At 40.3% G+C, this 17750-nt stretch overlaps 1 protein-coding gene across 5 annotated transcripts in view; it reads left to right on the forward strand.

Annotated features, from left to right (window-relative positions):
* Positions 1-17750, forward strand: part of MYO18B (myosin XVIIIB) — a 390269-nt gene that overhangs the window by 172964 nt on the left and 199555 nt on the right. For all 5 annotated transcript variants that reach the window (XM_075214447.1, XM_075214450.1, XM_075214452.1 and 2 more), the window contains 2 exons: positions 1539-1648; positions 7196-7261. In XM_075214447.1, the coding sequence (XP_075070548.1) occupies positions 1539-1648; positions 7196-7261 (176 nt within the window). The remainder of the gene's footprint in view (positions 1-1538; positions 1649-7195; positions 7262-17750) is intronic.

Below are 17750 nucleotides of genomic sequence, written 5' to 3' on the forward strand. Positions count from 1 at the left end.
TGTACACAATTCCATGCCTGTATGGCCATACAATATCCAGTATCAAGGAATGCAAAGTGTCAGCTTCAGCCACTGCTGCTTTGCGTACCTTGATGTCAGGACGTTACAGAGTTAAATGGCACAGACAACCACTACATACATAATGCATACATGCTAACTCTCCCGGAATGCCCGGGAGACTCCAGAATTCTAGGTAGGTCTCACGGGAGAGCTGGCAATTCTCCCACATCTGCCCAATTCAGAGCCGGCATGGAGATGTGTATGGGCGAAAGGGGCGAGGCTTAGTGAATCGCGGCATTTTGACCCTCCCCCTTGCCTTAGGTCTTTTTACGACTGTAAAAACCAGAACAGGCATTACGTCACTGGAGGCGGGGCCAAAATGTTGTGATTCATGAAGCCCCGCCCACTTCCCCCCTCCCCCCACACTCCTCTTTAGTGACCTCCCATATGGAGCCAGGCAAAAGTAGGCAAGTATGACATAAAGATTCTGTAAAGATTTCCAAAACAAGACAAACCCCCTGACTGTACACACCGCTCACAATTAGCAGTTCATGGTGAACAATTAGCTTTCAGGGTAGAGAAGCCGCTTTATTAATGGTACGTATAATTATATCTAATACCTACAGACAAGTAAAAATAGCAATGTTCCTGTGTTTGTCCTATGGTGACATTGGGCTTTGGTGGATGTAGGTACATACTAATTAATTATTGGTAATATTTTTCTTACATTAATATGAGATTTATCACACGCCTGACAAGCTGTTTATAAATACCTGCGTTCTCGGCAGGAAAATATATTGCTAACGTCTTAATGATTTTTGGAGATAATGACATGGACTGAAGATGTTGTTGCTCCGTATGACAGATAATCTTACTGGTCCATTAGGATGAATAACATAATGACTTCTACTTAATTAATTTTATCAATAAATTGCTTCTAGAAACTTTTGAGTGAAACTGCTACATCCATTCGATTCATTTAAATAAGATAAAATAGATTACAATTGACAGTAAATATTAACCTGTTATGTGCTGGTAAATTATTTCGGGAAAACCAGGTAAAATGTACGTATTCATATGTTATCTATATGTTTTATTTACCTACAAATGCTAACTTTTAATGGGTGAACTTCTAGATAAAGTAGAGATCACCAAATTCTAGACATTATTTTGAATCAATGCTATGTGAAACGCCCCCATCCTGTTTGACAGTCTGTATATACAGTATAATCAGAGATCTTGACAGCTAGTAGAAGTCCATTAATAGTTTGAAAGGAAGAGGTGTAATGCAGTAAGTCTAGCTGTCCATGTAAGTACAGACTGTCTATTCTATCTATTGTAGAGATGATATATCTTTTTTGCCAACATATTATATTGAGTTTTTGTGCCTTTGACTTTTTCTGTAGAAAGATCGAAAATTGTTGTCATTTTAAAACATATGAAATAAACAAAATTTTAAAGAGCATAGGAGTTTTAGAAGATGCAAACAAAAAATGAATACAGTATTTATTTTTGTTTTCTATTGCTCATATCCACAGGTTACACGGACCGCATGGGGCTTACAGAGTTTAGACTTCGCTTTCAAGTCCTGGCATCACAGATTATGAAGAAGTATATTTCGACGTATGAACCTGTGGATCAGAGAAAGGTATTATAAAAACAAGTTATGCAACATGATAAAAATACCAATATTACACAATGCAGTCTGATGTGCATAAGAAAACCTAAGGCCTGATTCATTAAGGATCTTAACTTGAGAACTTCTAACTTCAGTCTCCTGGACAAAACCATGGTACAATGCAAGGGGTGCAAATTAGCATTCTGTTTGGCACATAAGTTAAATACTGACTGTTTTATCATGCACCACACAAATACTTGATAGCTTATTTGTACACTGAAATTTAAAGTTGATATTTGTGTGCTACATGAAAAAACAGTCAGTATTTAACTTATGTGCCAAACAGAATGCTAATTTGCACCCCTTACATTGCAACATGGTTTTGTCCAGGAGACTGAAATAAGAAGTTTCTCAAGATAAAATCCTTAATGAATCAGGCCCCTGGTTTGTTATAATCAAAGCCTTATCTCTCATATCTTTTGTTCTCATATATTTTTGAAACTCTTTCATACATAGTTTAGTGAATCTCTATAGAAGCATTTAATGTAAAGCAACATACATATTAGATTTAGAGGTCCTTTAAATTATGCTTCTAGTAGGCTCTTGGGTAGTACTCTTTAATCGTTGTACTATACAGCATTTATTAGATGATGTATCTACCAGCATGATCTGTTTCACCTGGGACATATTGCTGTGATCTCATTCTTCCCACAAATCTCACCTTTAACATCATTTACTAAATTCAGCCTCAATCGGTTCATTTGGAAATTAAGAAGGAAAATCAGGAGCAGAGCAGTGCTGTATCTAGGGTATAATGGGTTATGATGGAAGGCGTGGGATTAAGCTGCTATTAGCAATTGGATTTCTGTGAACATGCATAGCCATAAGTTTGATGGCACATACTGTAGTTTCATGTGAATACTGATTCTGGAGATTAGCATTAGACAACTTATTGCTGTCCAGAATTGGAATTCCACAGTTTGCTGTCAGGGTATCCAGATAATCATGAGCGATTTTTTTCTTTTATTGTAGAACTCAAGATCTGTAACCGAACCACTCATGTGATGATGTCACTGCTCTCTATTTATACTAATGGCATTACTACTATCCAATTAGTACTAACGATTTATTTACACAGTCATATTACAATAGTAACAATATTTGTATATTGTGCGGAAAATATTCTTTAGCTTCCCTAGATAAAAATATCTATAGAAATGATTTATTTTTATTTGCACTACGATTATATTATCCAACCCTTATGTCTATAATCCACTTCTGACTCAAATATTTACTCAGAAATAAAAGGGTAAAAAATTCTGCAACTATAATTTCTCTTTTAATATCAGCATTTTATGACATACATTCTTGTGTGCAATTATCTTTATCTGTTTCAAAAGGATCCTGATTGTCTGCTAATTTTTGTTACTTTTCATTAAGAGTGTAAAATTTATAAGCAAACACCCGGTGAGAAACAGAGCAGATGAAAAGACTATTCATTGAGCCCCATGAATAATTTAGGTGGTAGAATGGAGGGGGAAGGCCGTCATCACATGAAATGAGAGATTTAACATGCAGGTTCCTGTAGCTCTGAGTAAAATAAATACGGGAGAAGGGATTTAGTGTTCTGTCAGAGAAATATCGCTGTTGCAACAGAGCAGCAATTTCTGCTGCTTGACTTCAATATTGAAATATATATTATTAGTGAAGGCAGCGTTTGCATATGTGTTCAGTGATATTGCTTCTTCTAATATCTCTAACTGCACTCTGGATATATCAAGCTATAAAAATGTCCCTTCTTGGGACTTTTAATGTACTGAATATAATTGTTTTAGCAGCTCTTCAGTTTGATGACTGAAATTATAGCTGAATAGTGAAAGTGATGGCGTGATTGTCATTGATTTATGATTTACCGGACTAAACTTACTCATTATGTTAGGGGAATTAGGTTTTATGGAAAAAGTGTCCTATATCTTCTCCTTCTATAGGTTAATGAACAGGTTAATTTCACACATATTTAGATCTAGAGATGTCTTACTCAGATGTCTGCAGCCCCAATGTGATTTAACAGGTATACAGCATGAATGCCTGGTTACAGAGAAACTGGGTTAATAGCATACTTGGCAACTCTCCCGGAATGTCCGGGAGACTCCCTCATTTTGCGAGAGTCTCCCGGATTCCTGGGCGAGTGTGGCAATCTCCCAAATTCTGCCCACTTCACTAGGAAGTGCCCCACTTCCTAGTGAAGTGGGCAGAATTAGATCCCAAACGCCGCGATTCCCGGTGAATCGCGGCGTTTAGCCACGCCCCCCGCTGTCAAATGACGCGATTTGCATCATTACGTCGCAGGGGCAGGGCCAAAATGACGCAATTTCGGCAACCCGCCCCCGCACGCCCACCTGCTACAGCGAGTCTCCCGGACACCAACTTAAAAAAGTTGGTAAGTATGGTTAATAGGAATGAATGATGCTTAAAGTAAACAGCAGTTAAGAATTTAAGGCAGGTTGCTGAGTCAATATGGCTCATCTCATGCACTAAAGGGCAACATTTTTGTGATGTTGTTCCCCTATCTCTTCACATATACACCTATTTTATGGGTGACATTTTCCCTCTTTTCACCCTGCACATAGTCAGATGTCTCCAGAAACCCACAGATCTAGAGGCAGGTTTATTTTCTGGGGGCAGTTCCAAGGACCAAGAGATACACTTGTGCAAACAAATAATCGGTGACGATCCACATTTTTAGCTGTTTGGAAATGAGAAAGTGTCACATAATATTTTTTATTCGTACAGGCTACATTGCCTTTCACAAATACTCAAAGTGAGTATATACCATGTGTTTTATTAGTCCACCAAAACATCACCATCAAAGCATTTTTAGGATAATATTAGTACAATTTAATAAATATAGCAAAAGGTACTTCAGTGCAAATAATATAAGTTTCAAAGTGTTGTTCCATCTGATGGAAGGAAATGGCAGGACAGTGGCAGATTGGGATCTTCCTTGCTGATTGTGAGTTCGCTGCAGTAATGAACATGATGCTGTGCTGAATATGCAGGCGTGATGAAATGTACATGTAGACACTCTTTTCTGTTTGTGTTGTCTTTTGTGAATGACTATGTTTATAGTCCATATGAGCAATACCTGCTAATTTCTAGTTTGGCTCCTCTGGTCAGTTTACAACATTGTATTAAAGACTTCAGGGGTCTCTTGTACAAAATGCAATGATATTGATGATTTTCTATCGCCACTTATTGTGGTGAAAGAAAATCACCCGTCACCGCAATTTACCATTAAAACTTCACCAGGACAGCTGAGCGTCAGTCAGCTGCCGCGGCGATACTGGCCCCGAGCGTCAAGGTTAATTTTGCTGGGCCTGGGTCTGAAAAGAGATACATATTCCTGGCCCAGCTAGCCTGTAGAACTGGGCTATGCTTCCAGTTCCAAATAATTGCGAAATGAATAGAAGACAAAGGAGTAAAATAGATATAAAAAGAAAAGAAAATAGTTTAAAAAGATCGACATCTGTTTTCTCCAGAGATAGCTTTTTTCCCCTTTAATAAATAGACCTATTAGAGCTTGTAGTGGTGGTAGATAAATCACTAATATACAATAGCCTGATTTACTATTTGTTATCTAGAAAAGTCATATATTAGACCACTAATATTACTAACCACCTTAATGTAATCATGTAATCGTTGAAAAAATCATGGCTTTGTTATTACCCTGAATCCAAACACAATCCCCTAAATGCCTCGAGGGCAGATAGTTCAACATATTTTTATTTGCAAATAATAAGCATATATTTTCAGTAAAATGTTGCTTTTGGTCTGTGTGTCTAATACTAGTTTATAAACTGTGGGGGACATTTATGTAAATAGTTCTATAGTTAACTTTGAAGAAAAGGTCGTGTGTCCATAGCAACTAATCAGTTTTCTATTTGCCATAGGCATCAACACTGTTTTTCAGTTATCTACAGTAACTCTTTTCATCAATGACTCCCAGTATCCTCTGTTTCCTTTCTTGTCTCCCTCCTTCTTACCATTGTACTATGCTTGTGATTATGCTCAGCTATTATCGTTGGTGTTATTGAATTGTTATTGAATATTGCTGTTTATGTAGCACCAAAAAAAAGTAGATGCTGAAGAATAATCAGATTGAAATGAATTGTCTCAGTTTTGGACATGCCGTAGTTTGGTCAGCAGATGGCTTCTAACTGCTTGTATGAACAGTCGTCTCCTGACTGCAATGCATTGAAAGCCAATATATGATATAGTCGCTTGGACCGAACAGGTGGTTCTGTTTAATTTAGCCACCCATGTGTGTCTTTCATCTGATTATTGTACAAGTAGATATTGTAAATCTGTTGCAGATTCCAACTACCTACTCAAGGTTAGCAAGCCGTGTGTTGACAGTAACTTCCATTTATTAGTGAGTGAGTGTAGATTGAGTTCTCCAACAAATTCACAGCCAGTGACATGGGTCTATACAATGTAAACTGCCCTGTCCTGTTAGCATCAATATTAACTAAACGGTAGCTTTGCTCTCCTTATGTACAAATTAAACACACTTAGAAGGTCACAATGGCTGTATTTAGGGAGCAATAGTTGAAATGATAGAACTGAAGAAAGCCAGTGCAAAATACCAATATATATATTTTTTAATGACATTCTCCTATAGTTTTACATTATCTGGGTTCAGTTCCCTTTTAACAACTCACTGTGGACAATTTCAGTAAGGGGTGACTGACATAGAGTGTTATTCTTTCTGATGCATTTTCCTATTTGATCATTTAGATATAGGTTATAATTCTCCTTTAAGTGAAATAGTAAATATAATTTCTGTTGTAATTGAGCAGAACTAGAGTTTTTCTTTATGTACACTGCTGTCTGTTACATCAGAAGGATATTTATGTGCTTACTCAAATTGGCGCACTCATTGAATGCATTATAATAATGTTAACTTATATTTGGCTAGCATCAGTAGTATGTAAAACTGGAAACTATAGCTAGAACACTGTAGCTAATCCTTTGTTTTTCCCCAATTTTGGCTTAAAAATTTACTGTTACGAACTTAAATGGAAAACGCTACTAAGTATTCAAGAGCTATTAGAGCCAGGTTAATATAAGTGTACGTCTTGTTGAGGATTTTTTTCATTTTGCCAAGGTCAAAATTGTTCTAGCATGTTTTCACGAAGATGATGTACAGGATAGCAAAATATTTATATGAATATGTGAAAATAAAGGTTAACTTTGAATAAACATGTCACATTTTCATTCTGTAGCATTTAAATATGATATTAACCATTTTCATTTTCACTGTTTTGCATGTACACAGTATCTATTGCAATGATAACAAGGGTCATTGTTTGGCCTTGTACACAGTATTAGGTAAAATACAATGGGTTTCTATGGGAACACTCATTAAGTACATACATTTTCCATACTGCCACCTCTAAATTTCCACTTTGACCACTGACAAAAAAATAATAATAAGCCATATAATGCACATTTTACACCATATATTACAAAACAAGCAGTGTCCGTAGTAACAATTCTTATGTCTCCTTTCTACAGGCAGTAGAAGAATTATTCCAGCTGCTGGATTTGGAAAAAAAGAGCATTGTCATGGGCCGCAGCCAGGCAAGTTCCCATTACCTGCCAGACAGAAGCACATATTGGTGAAATTAGGCATTATTACTTGTATTTTGTAAATGAACAGGTTTGTGTGTTATCCAGGGTTCATTTTGTTAGGGGGGCAGGGGTGTAGGAACCAGGGCGGCAGAGGGGACAGTTGAACCCCGATGATTTCTGTTGAGTGGGCAAAGACTGTGTTTTTTTTTCCCCCCATGAACTTCTACACAAATGCCTTCATGCCACTTTCTGAACTCATGGTATCTGTTCTAAACTTGTGAAACTTTTTTAAATGATTGATTGTCTTAGTATATATTTAATTCAAATTGATTAATTTGTTTATTTAAAGAACTCGAAGGGGTATATTTACTAAACTGCGGGTTTGAAAAAAATCCAGATACTGCCTACAGCAACCAATCACATTCTAGTTATCATTTATTTGGTACATTCTACAAAATGACAGCTAAAATCTGATTGGTTGCTATGGGCAATATCTACACTTTTGCAAACCTGCAGTTTAGTGAATATACCCTTAAGTGTTGCATTCATAAACATTTAATAAATAACCTGTATTGATGAGGAACAACTATTCTCTTTACTTTTAAATTCGTGCAGTGCATCCATTAACAACTATGAGATGTAGAAATTTAAGTATGTAGCACATACACATTACCAGTGAGGCAGTGACTATAGATTTAAAAATACTCCCAATCAAATGAGATTAGGCTGTCAACAAAATCTTAATAAAAACTAGGTTAATGACTATGAAAAATGTAAATTCTTAAGATGAACAATTGAATTTATCTGTCTTTTTAACAGCTATTGTACTAATTGATAGTTAATATTAATAATAATATTTATTTAATAATGTATAAATACATTTTTGGCCAACCCCTGAAACACTGACAAAAATTAACATAGGATTGGGAGTCTTTGTATATCTGCAGTCACTGCTACAACTGTCGTAAAACGCTATACCGAACGCAAGAAAAAGGGCATTCAAACCCTATTGTAGCTATTGTCAGGCGCCGTCCCCGCTCACTCCCTGGCAGCCAGGTCGGTCACCTTCCCTCTCAAACGCACGTCCCGTTGCTAGAAGATGCGACTTCCCCTTCCCTTTTCTGTTGGGCCAGTGCTAGTGCGCATGCACGGCCTATCACGTCCTCATTGCTTGGCAACGAGGATGCTTCTTGCGGCTCCTGACAGCGGTCAGCTTTTCTGACTGCCAATTCCACTGTCCTCCAATCAAAGCTGCTCTCTATCTATTTAAGAGAGGCTCTGGAACCATTAGGGTGCCAGAGTATCTAGGTCTCCCTATGCTAGAGCATTCCTGCCTGTTTCCCTGCTCTCTGCCTTGACCTCCTGTGTACTGACCGAGCTTCCTCTGGTTCTACTCCGGGATCTCTCTTTGGCCTTACTGCTCTTACTGGAACTGACCTTTGGCTTTCTGACTCTGATTTATTTACTTCTTTGGTACCTTGCTTGTCTGCACGGTTTGATCCCTGCCTGTACGACCACACCAGTTTACTCACTGCTCTGCTGGTAGCTAACTTTGGGGGCCGCAACCGGCACGACTCTTGCAGCAAACTCCAAATTTCCTTGAGAGGGGTCGCTGGTGAAGACAGGAGGCGTGTTAGACTCTGCGCCCCCTAGCTTAGCAGCTCAAATACCAGCAAGTGGTCTTCACTTCATGTGTGTTTGTGTGTGTGTTTCACTGTTTATATTGCATATGTTCTTTCTGTAGTATGTATATACCTAGAAATATATATATATATATATATATATATATATATATATATATATATATATATTGTAACAAAAGGAGGCATTTAGCTGGCAATATGCAAAGAAAGCAGGGAAGTAGATTAAAGACCTATGTATGAAAAGCAATGGTTTAAGTTTGGTTTAACTTACATGACTTGAAATCCTTCCTCTCAGCAAACAGACAGGGTGTGTGTCTGTCAGAATTACAGAGGCAGTGATGGGCGTTTCCTTTTAAAGAGAAGGTGGGTGTGTCACCTGTCCATCAAGCTAAGGCTGGGGGAGGATTATCAGGTATAAAAGCTTGTTTATATCATTTGTGCAGGGAGATCAACTCTGGGTAAGCTGGCTGATCCTGAGAGAGAGCTGGACTATGTATAGCTAGCGTTTAGGGTCTCCAAATATTGCTGTGCAAGTATACAGTGTCAAACATTTACCATCCTGACAATAAAGCACCATAAAAAGAAAGAAGTTGTTCGCGTGTGCTTCTGCAGTAGCGGGCTCTTGCCATAAGTGGTGTCAGGAGTGGGATACTCCGGGAAGCAAGTTTCTGCTACCCAACCCGCACAGACGTCAACATGGAGGAAGTACTGAGAACCCTCGTGAATGTGGCCGCTGCGCAGCAAGAACAGCAATCTCATGCTACGACTTGCCGAGGCAGAGGTGGAAAACACAAGGCTCTTAAGAGAAGAGTTAAGCCAGGTGAGGCATGACAGAAATTAACCACTTGGTCCTGTTCTCCAGAAAATGTCGCCAGGTGATGACATAGAAGCATATCTGGTGTCCTTTGAGAGACTTGCAAAAAGGGCAAAATGGCCTCCTAAAGATTGGGCTGAGAGGCTGGCGCCATATCTGACTGGTGAAGCTCAGCGAGCTTATATGGATCTAGATGAGGAACGGGCCTCTGACTATCTGTGCCTAAAGTCTGAGATACTAGCTCGCATTGGAGTTTCTGGGCCAGGCCGAGCCCAGCGCTATCACCAATGGCGCTATGATAAAGAAAAACCGGTCAGAGCGCAAGTGGCTGAGCTTTCTAAAATTTTAAAGAAATGGCTGCAGCCTGAGGAGAATTTGCCTTCTCGGATTATTGAAGTTCTGGCGATAGATCACTGCATCCGGGGGCTGAACCGCGATTTGCAAAGGTGGGTTCTGCAATCAGACCCACAAACTTATGAAGAGCTTGCCACCATGGTAGAAAGGTTTTGTGCGCTACAGCAAATGACTAAAGAACCTACATTTGTGTCAAAGCCGCTGCCACGCCAAAAGCCAGGTTTGACAATCCTTGCTACAGGGCCCAGTGGCAAAACTGCTACGGACAGAGGGCCAGGTGCAAAGCTGTCTAATCTGAAGTGTTTTGAATGTGGTGAGCCAGGCCACTTTAAGGCAGAGTGTCCTAAACTACAGGAACCCATGGACTGTTCCGTGGCACATATTGGGCCTGCATTTCCAAGCTGTTTCACCAAGAGTCCCACGTCAGGAAGTCCTTGTTTGTTCCGGGTGACTGTGCTAATCAACCAAAACCTTGTTCTGGCCTTGGTTGACTCGGGGAGTGAACTCTCATTGGTTTCCAGCTCTGCCTTACCCGAAACCATAACTTCTCGGTTGCCCAAGGTGAAGGTTCTTTGCGTACATGGCACGACAGAGGAATATGAAAGAACAATACTACCAGTCACACTCAAAGACAAAACCGTTATGGTGGTAGCTGCCATAGCACCTAAACTCCCATATCCACTCATTTTGGGGCGAGACTTCCCAATGTTTAATGATGTCCTCGGTGAGCGGATCCGGCCGGACATGCCGGCAACTGATGCAACGGTCGGAAGCCCGGTCTTAAAGGAACCGCCTAAGAATCCACAGCATCTGGACATCGATCTTTGGGAACCGCCAAACCGGAATGCCATCCTGGGAGTCATAGCAGGAGTTCCACAAAAGCATCCACTTGCGTGGAAACATGGACAGTCCAAACTAGCATTGGTCAGTGATGTCGCAGATGAGCCCACCCCGCCTGTCAGTGAGGATACGGACTGGTCCGCAATACCAATTTTGTTTCCTCTGCAGGACTTTGCTCGAGACCAACTTAATGATGCCACTTTGTAACATGCCTTTAAAAGTGTGACTGAGGTAAATGGGGTAGCGAAAGCCGCCCAGCCTGCAGAAGGTATACCATATTTTATTGTTAAAAATAATTTTCTGTATAGAGTTGCTACTGTACAGGGGGATAAAGTAGAACAATTAATGGTTCCTCAGGTCCATGTAACCCTAGTGTTAAAAGCAGCACATACACATGTCTGTAGGGGACACCTAGGGGAAGATAAAACACGGGAACGAGTTCTGCTTAGGTTTTACTGGCCTGGTGTACACATGGCAGTGAAAAAGTATTGCCGGTCCTGTCCCATTTGTCAGAGAACCTGTCCCAAACCCATGTACAGGGCACCTCTCATTCCAATACCAATAGTACAAGTTCCCTTTGAACGGATAGCTATGGACCTTGTGCGGCCATTGGAAAAATCCGCACGTGGGTACCAGTATATACTATTGGTAATTGACTATGCAACCAGATATCCAGAGGCAATTCCCCTACGAAACATAAAGTCCAGCAAAGTCTGAAGTGCCCATAGAGCCAGCTTTGTCCATTCAACAGAGACAACAGACTGAAGAAATGATTCGCCGGAACAGGGATGTCTTCTCTTCCATTCCTGGGCGCACTACCTTAATCGAACACGACATTGTCACTGCACCAGGAGTCATTGTAAAGCAGAAGCCGTATCGTATTCCAGAAGCCAGACGGATGGATGTGAGAAAGGAGGTCGAGAAGATGCTCCAGTTAGATGTGATTGAAGAGTCCACTAGTGAATGGAATAGTCCCATTGTGCTTGTCCCGAAACCCAATGGGACAATTAGGTTCTGCAATGACTTTAGGCGCCTAAACAGTATGTCGCAGTTTGATGCCTATCCGATGCCACGTGTGGATGAACTAGTGGACAATCTTGCTGGTAGCAATTATTTAACAACCCTTGATCTAAAAAAGGGTTATTGGCAAGTTCCCCTGACTTCCACGGCCAAGCCAAAGACTGCATTTTCCACCCCTGATGGTCTCTAACAATATAACGTCCTACCCTTTGGGTTGCATGGGGTACCTGCCACCTTCCAAAGGGCCATGATTAAATTGCTACGACCTCACACAGCTTATGCAGCCGCTTACTTGGACGATATAGTGATTTATACCCCAGACTGGGGATCACATTTAGCCAAAGTTGAGGCGGTCTTAGCTTCATTAAGGTCATCAGGGTTAACAGCTAACCCAGAGAAATGTGCCATAGCCATGAGAGAAGCCAAATATCTGGGGTACATTGTTGGTCGAGGGCATGTAAAACCCCAACTAGACAAAGTGGAGGCAGTCAAAAATTGGGCAAGACCAGAAAAAAGTCACAGTTAAGAACCTTTTTAGGCTTAGTAGGTTACTACAGGCGGTTTGTAAGCCTCTTCGCCACTAGAGCTGCTCCACTTACGGAAATGTTAAAAAAAAGTTGTCCAGATAGATTAACCTGGTCTGATTCTGCAGAAACCACCTGGTCTGATCTTCGGTTAGCTCTTTGTTCCTCCCCAGTTCTACAAGCACCGGATTTTACCCGGAGGTTCTTCCTCCAAACTGATTCTTCTGGTGTTGGCTTAGGTGCAGTCCTGTCACAGGAGAAGAATGGAGTAGAAAATTATGTCCTGTACCTAAGTCGTAAGTTGCTTCCAAGGGAACAAAAATATGCCACTGTGGAGAAAGAATGTCTCGCCATAAAATGGGCTACAGAAGCTCTGCGCTATTATCTCCTAGGCAGAGAGTTCACCTTAATAACAGACCATGCACCATTGAGATGGATGCAGAACAACCAGGAAGTAAATGCCAAGGTAACCCGCTGGTTCTTGGCACTGCAGCCCTTCAAGTTCTCAGTAGAACATAGACCTGGGATTCTACACAAAAATGCAGATGCGTTGTCACGGAAATATGCGCTCCTCGCGAAGTCCGCGTCCCCTACTTGGAGACGCTAGGGGGAGGGATATGCAAAGAAAGCAGGGAAGTAGATTAAAGACCTATGTATGAAAAGCAATGGTTTAAGTTTGGTTTAACTTACATGACTTGAAATCCTTCCTCTCAGCAAACCGACAGGGTGTGTGTCTGTCAGAATTACAGAGGCAGTGATGGGCGTTTCCTTTTAAAGAGAAGGTGGGTGTGTCACCTGTCCATCAAGCTAAGGCTGGGGGAGGAGTATCAGGTATAAAAGCTTGTTTATATCATTTGTACAGGGAGATCAACTCTGGGTAAGCTGGCTGATCCTGAGAGAGAGCTGGACTATGTATAGCTAGTGTTTAGGGTCTCCAAATATTGTTGTGCAAGTATACGGTGTCAAACATTTACCATCCTGACAATAAAGCACCATAAAAAGAAAGAAGTTGTTCGCGTGTGCTTCTGCAGTAGCGGGCTCTTGCCACAATATATATTGTATGTCCTGTTGTGGGGACTAGTGTAAGTGTGCGTATAGTGCTGTAAATAACACTTTGTCCATTTTTGTTCATATTTTTATCAGTAATGGGAATTTTTTTTTTCAAACACCCGTTGCTGGCAAAAATGTAGATAACGGTAGGAAATGAATGCAAAAAAATACTTATTATTTGAATAAAGTGGGGTTTTTTTGGGTAAATTTGGGCATTCACTTTTACTGTACATACACAAACCAGCTACCTGACTCATGCTGCTCTGGGCCAGTTTCTTTTGGACAGCTAAGAATCGCTGAGCTAGCCTGACAATCAGAGGCGGAACTAGGGAGCTGTGGGTCCCGGTGCAGGGAGGAGGGAACTGGGGCCCTTGCCACTCCGCATCTGCGATTCAGCGTGCCCCGTTATCTCCATGGGCCCGGGTGCATGACACCTGCCACACCAGTGGTAGTTCCATCACTGGTGACAATATTTTTTTTTATAAATTTGCAGCTGAACGTGATTTTTTTAGTCGCTATGATAAGCGGTAATTTAAAAAAAAAATGTACCTTATTTCTGCATTTTGATGAATCAACATTTTAAATGACCAAAGGTTTGATAATGTATGGAAATCATAATACTTTAATTAATGTTAAAATGTTCTTTCGGAAGGAGCAAGTAATTCTTTGGCTTGAAATATTATGTGGATTTTTCTACTTGTATTTTTTTTAAAACATGTCTAGTTCTTTACACATTAAGATAATGTGCATAGAATTCTTGTCTATTTAGTATTTTTTTTTATTGCTTTAGGAAATCTACATTAATGGCTACATTATTGCTACCTTCACTGTGCAATCACCTTGTGCTTTATTTCTGGAGCCTGGCTGTTCATTGTTATGGCATTGTGCTACCAGGCCTGTTTAATAAGGAAATTGGCACAAGTAATCTGATCACTGAGAGGTAAAACCATTAGTATGAACATTGATTTTGCAGCAGCTTTGAAGAACTCATCGGGGCTGTGCAGTTAATGCAGTCATTATTGAAGCAATCAAACTCTTAATGAGGCATTACTCCATCTCTACTAATTCTCAATCTATTGTTGCTGGGTACATTTATGTCGATGCAATGGAAGAGGAGATTGAGTGAAAAAAGACAAATTTGTCTATTTAGCATTTTTTGTACCAGCTGTTGATGTTTTTAATAAAATGCTTTTGCATAGCTTGAGCAGGAAGAGAAACTATAGTTTCTTTTGTCTTCATGCAATTTTAAGAAATGTTGTTGTATATTAATTGATATTCCAGATGGCTAGTGTGTGTATTATATTTACTTCATCTCAGTCTCAAGACAGAAATACAATCTTGTGCCATTTTGAGACATGATTAAGTAGTGTAATAGGTTTGTTATATTTCTTTATTATAGGGCATGCATAGCTCCAAACTTTTTTCCACCACACAGGGACAATGTGGCCACTCTACAAAGGGACGAGTGACCACATCACTTGTGGAGGTGCCACTTCCCCCAGAACTGTATCCTGTGCTTCCGAAACACTTGGACGCCCTCAACACCCTTCTCCTCCACTAAAAACACCACTTCATGTGTACATTTGTGTGAGGATACCGGGTTTAACGTAACCTTCTGCGCCGCACAGCTGGCCTACCCGGTACCTATCCAAGGTTCAAAATCACCCAGGCACATATCCGAAATAACACAAATAACTTTATTTAACAAAATGGTAGCACAAAACAGCAATAAGCAGATGTAAATAATAACTTGCAACAAATAACACTACAGTCTGGCATAGACAACATGCAGGGTATAATAAAAACACCTCACCAGTATCCTTGTCACTTTCAGGAACTGCTGCCTCTCTCCTTTAAGACTACCAGCAAACATAGTGGCCCTAAGTAACTGTCAAACCACTTTCGGCCAAAACACAGCTCCCCAAGACCTGGAGAGGTAGATCGGGGCAACGGCAGTACTCCAGGGACCGATTGTCCTTTTCCTGTCAGGGGCAGAGATTAATATATCTCAATGACAGCCTGACCTCAGCTATCACTTTGTAGTGAATCATCGTCATCATCATTTATTTATATAGCGCCAACATATTCCGTAGCGCTTTACAATTGGGGACAAACATAATAAACAAACTGGGTAAAACAGACAAAGAGGTGAGAAGGCCCTGCTCGCAAGCTTACAATCTATGGGACAATGGGAGATTGACACATGACGTTAAGTCTACATTTTGCATTTTGGCCCAGCCAGACTGCAAAGGTAAAAGTGACTCTTAAGCTAAATGATCCCGTCACACAACAATGTTGGTCAGGGGGTAGTTGTCTTGTGTGAAATTGTGTAACAGGCTAAAGGTAGTGAGGTTAAGAGGGTGGCTGAGGAATATTATAAGCTTGTCTGAAGAGGTAGGTTTTCAGAGAACGCTTGAAAGTTTGTAGACCAGAGGAGAGTCTTACTGTGCGAGGGAGAGAATTCCATAGAGTGGGTGCAGCCCCAAAAAAAGTCCTGTAACCGGGAATGGGAGGATGTAATGAGGGTGGATGAGAGACGCAGATCTTGTATAGAACGGAGTTGCTGAGATGGGAGATATTTTGAGACAAGAGAGGAGATGTATGTTGGTGCAGCTTTGTTGATGGCCTTCTAGGTTAGTAAGAGTATTTTATATTGGATTCGGTACAAAACAGGCAGCCAGTGTAGAGATATACAGAGTGATTCAACAGAGCGTGCAAAATAGATTGTAGGGGTTTGAGTCTGTTTTTGGGAAGACCAGTAAGGAGGGAATTGCAATAGTCAATGCGGGAGATAAGTGCATGAATTAAGGTTTTTGCAGTGTCTTGCGTGAGATATGTTCGAATTCTGTGAATGCCATTTTGCTGCCCTCTCTGGGTGTCTTTTAAGCCCAGAAATGACCTCATCAGAAATTCCAGGACAGGCCTGATTGGTCCTTTTTGTGTGTTTAAATTTTCACAGGTAAACATACAGACAGGGAGATAGCAGATTTTTCACTCCTGATTTAATTAGGAACAGGTATTGTTATGTGACAGCAGAGTTTGCGTAAACAGGAAAGCCCACACTCCAGACACACTTACACTTTAATCCACAATGCCATCTTCTGTAATTAAACATGGAGCTCTGTCTATAGACCATTTTCCTATGCTAGCACCAACAGATCAAAGCTAAAGGAAGACAGGAGACCCCCTGGTGTGCAGTACATTCATACAGGACTGGCGGATAATAAACCTTTTTGCCTAGACTAAAACAATGGACTAGTCGGCATGCTAACGATGCAAGCTGGCAGTTATTGTAACTACTTTCAAAATAGAATATACACAAGCTTAAATATGACTGACAAACATGGGGGAACCAGAGGCCTAGAAAAAGTATGTTTTATATTCCGCAGTCACTTCCTTACCCCACAATCTGTCACACAGCACTGAAGGGGCATCCTTCAGAAGGAGAAACTATCCTGGAATCGAGACAAAAGTTCTATTCGGTGGGAAAAATCCCTCAAATAGGAACTGTGCCACCTAAATCCGGACAGTTGCGAGGTTTGGGCATGTTACATAAGAGCAAAGTGCACTATATAGGAAGAGGAAGAACAATGGAAATAGGCAAGAATACGGTTGTTATTAATAGAAGTTGTCACACATATATTCTGATGTTTCCCTTCTTCTGAAAAACAGAAAGCACAACCTTCTGTAAAGGTAAATTACATCTAGTTATGGGAATTATAAGGGTTAATGTGCAAAATATCTTTTGACTGAACAACTCACCAATTATGAAGTTATACATTTACAAATTAAGTTAAAAATAACATTATAAATAATGTGCACTATATAAATCATGTTCATACATTCTGTATGGTTGACTCATACTCATGAGGAAAGGAATTGGGTGGTTCAGTTGTTTTCCATGCTGTCAAATCTAAGTGACTGTGCAGTTGGATATACAGGAAGCCTGCTAAACAGACAACAGCTTTCAGAAGGGAAGAATGGACACCCGTTTATCTCATTAACATAGACTTGCTTCTTATCATCTTCATATTCATGCTAGTGTTTCCATTCTATACTATTTACACAGTATATCCAGTAAGTGCAGACAGGCAGAGTACATCCTAAATTACATGACTTGTGTCTGGCTATGCCAGTGATGGGCAACAAGCATCCCTAGGGCTGCATGCAACCCTTCTTGGTTCTTTCTGCATTATTGTCAGCTTTGTTAGTTATAGCTTGTAACACTTATAATGCCTGCTGATATGTTATTA

The sequence above is a fragment of the Mixophyes fleayi genome, chromosome 1, assembly GCF_038048845.1.
Source record: "Mixophyes fleayi isolate aMixFle1 chromosome 1, aMixFle1.hap1, whole genome shotgun sequence".
In the NCBI taxonomy this organism is placed as follows: domain Eukaryota; kingdom Metazoa; phylum Chordata; class Amphibia; order Anura; family Limnodynastidae; genus Mixophyes; species Mixophyes fleayi.